Source organism: Camelus ferus, chromosome 35 (genome assembly GCF_009834535.1).
Source record: "Camelus ferus isolate YT-003-E chromosome 35, BCGSAC_Cfer_1.0, whole genome shotgun sequence".
NCBI lineage: Eukaryota > Metazoa > Chordata > Mammalia > Artiodactyla > Camelidae > Camelus > Camelus ferus.
Window position 1 is genome coordinate 7258980 of NC_045730.1, and position 3661 is coordinate 7262640.

The window sequence follows — 3661 nt, forward strand, 5'->3', positions numbered from 1 at the left end:
TTAAGGATGGAAAATATATAACACCGTTGCAAACTTTCTGGATGAAATTTGACAAACTATATTAAAATTTAAAATGTATCTACCACTTTTCCTGAAAATCCTATTTCTAGGAATTTAAACAAATGCCTCTCTTAATGTATAAAGATATTGATGTAGTAGTGCTGTTAAAAATAGTAAAACAACTCTAGAAGAACTAACATGCCCACTAGTAGGTTTCTGATTATGTAAACCATGACACAAACTGTAATGGAATTGTACTGCGTTAATATTACCACCATATTCACCTAAAAAGAAAGATATAACAAGGTATATCAGGCATAAAATTATCACCAGGAAATACACACACAATCACATATAAAGTTTGAAAAGGTATCAAATAGTATGTAGATAAAATCACATGCAGGGTGTGTGTGTGTGTGTGTGAATAAAAAGAGATTAAGAGAAAGTAGTGGTGAGTTTGAAGTGGGAGAAGGAAGCTTTCACAGTTTGTTTCTGTTTTCATTTAAAGAGTCTGTTTGGTTTGCATTTTCTAACCTCTTAAGTAAATCACATTTATGCATGAAACTATGTATTTAATGGCAACCAGACTTATCCAGGCAGTAACATGATGTAGCATTTTTCTGTTACTACTTCTCTATATTAGAAAATTATAACTGTGGTTTCCAAAAGCTTATGTCAATTACAAATCTGCAATATCCATAAAGATTCTGTTTCACAGCTTATTTAATGTTACTTGGTAGCCAAAACTCAACATTTGTCCACATAAAAAATATTTTAAATGTCGGTTTCCTAGCAGGTCACAAAACATACTTTGTCCATAATTAACTGAATGAGTATATCACTTTGCCTCTGAGTACACTCATCCATATGTAATTCACGTTGTAGGCTTGTTATGAGAGGCTTCTCATTTTCCTCCCAGCTCTTCATTTTTCTTTGGTATCCTATGTTAAGTAGGGGATTCTGAGACCTTATCTGTAGCCTTCTAATGTTTTAGGCCTGGAAGCTGTGGGGATGAGACACTGTGGAATTGGAGCAATCTTTGCCGTTGGGGCGGGTGCAGGAACCTGTGTCAGGGGATGCCTGAATGTGCTGAGACCGCACAATGAAGACATGAGAGAAATGAAGAATGCTAAGAAGCCACCGGAAGGCACATTATGCAACCACAGCTGTAATGATTGCACCATAAGATCTGAGATATGACTACAGGAGTCTAGGCCAGTGGAAGAGATGTTACAGTAAGAGTCTGGAAAGAGATTTATATTCCGATCAATTCAGCTTCAGCATTACTGAGAGTAAACAATGTCTCATGGATGAGTATTTTCCTCCAGGACTTGCTAAACAAAGATTATTGGTAACCTTGGTTAAATGACGAGTGAAAGGTAAATACACCTTGGAAGGGGCGGCGGCGCGCGGCGGGGGGCGGTTAGGGTGCGCGCCGGCCGGAGCGGCCGCCCCCATGGCCGCCGTGCAGCAGACGGGAAAGGCGCTCCAGGGCCACGAGTGCAGCCTGCAGGTGTCGGAGGACGAGCTGGTGTCCACGCTGAAACATCTAGTGTCCGGGAAGCTGAACGTCCCCGAGCGCCAGCAGCGGCTGCTGTTCAAGGGCAAGGCTCTGGCAGACGGGAAAAGACTCTCCGATTATAGCATTGGGCCCAATTCCAGGCTCAACCTAGTGGTCAGACCTCTGGAGAAGGTGTTACTGGAAGAAAGTACCGCCTGGAGACTGGCCGAAGCCCTGCCCCCAACCCCGGCCGCCTGGCAGCTCATCTCCAAAGTCTTGGCCCGCCACTTCAGTGCTGCAGATGCCAGCAGAGTCCTGGACCAACTACAGAGGGGTTAGGAGACGTCCCTGAGCCACCTGACGCTGGATGACATCCAACGCTTGGCTGGCCGCTTTCTACACCCTGAAGTGAAAGCAGCTATGGAGAAGGGGTTCTCCAAGTCGGATTCCCAGAGTGTGGGGAGGCGCCTGGCCAGGCCACAAGCTGCATGTAGCATTAAATGTGTTCTCATGTTGCAAAAAAAAAACCAAAATACACACACACACACACACACGCACGCACGCACACACACACACACACACACACACACACACACACACACACACCTTGGAAGTTAGAAATAGTCAACTGCTCCATAAGGATCTAAAGGCATATTTCCTCCAGAATCTTTGATTATGTTCTAAGGAGAATACAAACTTACAGACGTCTCTTCTCTCACAGAGAGGGTATGTTTATAATCCACACCAGAGAGATTCTCTCTCTCCCTCCCTCTCTCTCTCATGAGGCATATACGCCTGGTGTGCTAGGTAACTTCTGGACTTTGTAATTTCTGGGTTCTCCTCCAGGCACAGACACAGCTGACGCCCCTTGTGTCAGCCTGCAGGGAATGGGAGTGTAGGGAGTCAACACTGATGGGATGCTCTGTGAGTATATAAAGGATCTGTTTTCTGATCCAGAGATCTTGTGTTTCTTGTTAGGATAAACAAACAAATAAGGATACAAAACCTTAACAGCTATCATCCATGTTGCCGGTGAAATGTCCATTTTTTGAGGTGTGGTTATGGAAAACAGAAATAGCAACGTGCATACAGGCTTTTCTGAGAGCACCCTGATATCAAATGATTCTACCTCATCATGACCCTGACATACGTTATCAAAATATCTTAAATTTTTAGACTTGGATAGTCAAATTACATCTTTCATAACCCTCTTCCCTTGGAGAACTTCTAAAATGGACTGGGAAGAACGTAAGGAACGCAAGTTTGGGTTTGGCAGAAGCTCGGGGTCTGGTGAGAGACTTGCATTCCAGCTGGGTGATACAGAGCAGAAGCCCAGTGAGATGGATCGGGCTGCATACTAAGGGCATTTGAAAGGCTGCAAACCAGAAGTGACATTCAGTCCACTGCAGGCTGGGTCTTAATGCATGCTTACAAAACTGACTGCAAGATCAATTATCTGGAGGAGGTAAGGCAACTGACTGTCATTCACTGGTGAGGTCTGACTCGGAAACATCCCAGCGGGAGGCTGCAGCTTTATGGACTCAGGTTGCACCTGGCAGCAGCGGACAACAGCAACCATTGTGTTTTATTTTGTTTCATTTCATGTTGGAAAGAACATGGTGGTGGGTATGTGTATAGAAGATGTTCTTTAGCACAGGGTAGGAAGACACTGAGGCATGTATCCCTCTGTATTTATTGTCAGTAATGGTTCCATGAAAAGTTCTCTGATTTGAAATCAGAGTAGTAGGAAAAACTATAAAATTGAAGCACAAAGAAAAATATGTCAATAAATGAGCAGTGTATCAGTAAACTATCATACAATATTAAGTATAATATTCATGGAATGGACTTGCTGGAGGAGAGGATGCAGAGACTTCTACAGAAAATTATATTTGATGAAGTAACAGGCAAAAACTTTCCAAATTGAATTTAAAAAAGTGTAGTCCACGTGAATAGGATACCGGTAGATCCTAGAGAGATTAATACAAGGAAGGCAGCATGTAAGCACTTCATAGTCAAATTACTGAAGCTAAGTTTACTGTAAATATATTAAATGTATTTGGGGGGAAGGCAAGCAGAGGAGGAACATTATATACAGCAGAACTATTATACAAATTACCTTTGTCTTCTCATTACAAATGCAAATCAAAAAACAATGGA

General features: G+C 42.7%; 1 protein-coding gene across 1 annotated transcript; it reads left to right on the forward strand.

Moving 5' to 3' along the window:
* The first annotated feature begins 1373 nt into the window (after positions 1–1373).
* LOC102507365 (ubiquitin-like protein 4A) lies at positions 1374–2862 on the forward strand. Its single transcript, XM_032473561.1, is given in 2 exon segments — positions 1374–2033; positions 2678–2862. Coding segments are annotated over 2 exon segments (762 nt in total). The 5' UTR covers positions 1374–1456.
* The last annotated feature ends 799 nt before the right edge of the window (positions 2863–3661 follow it).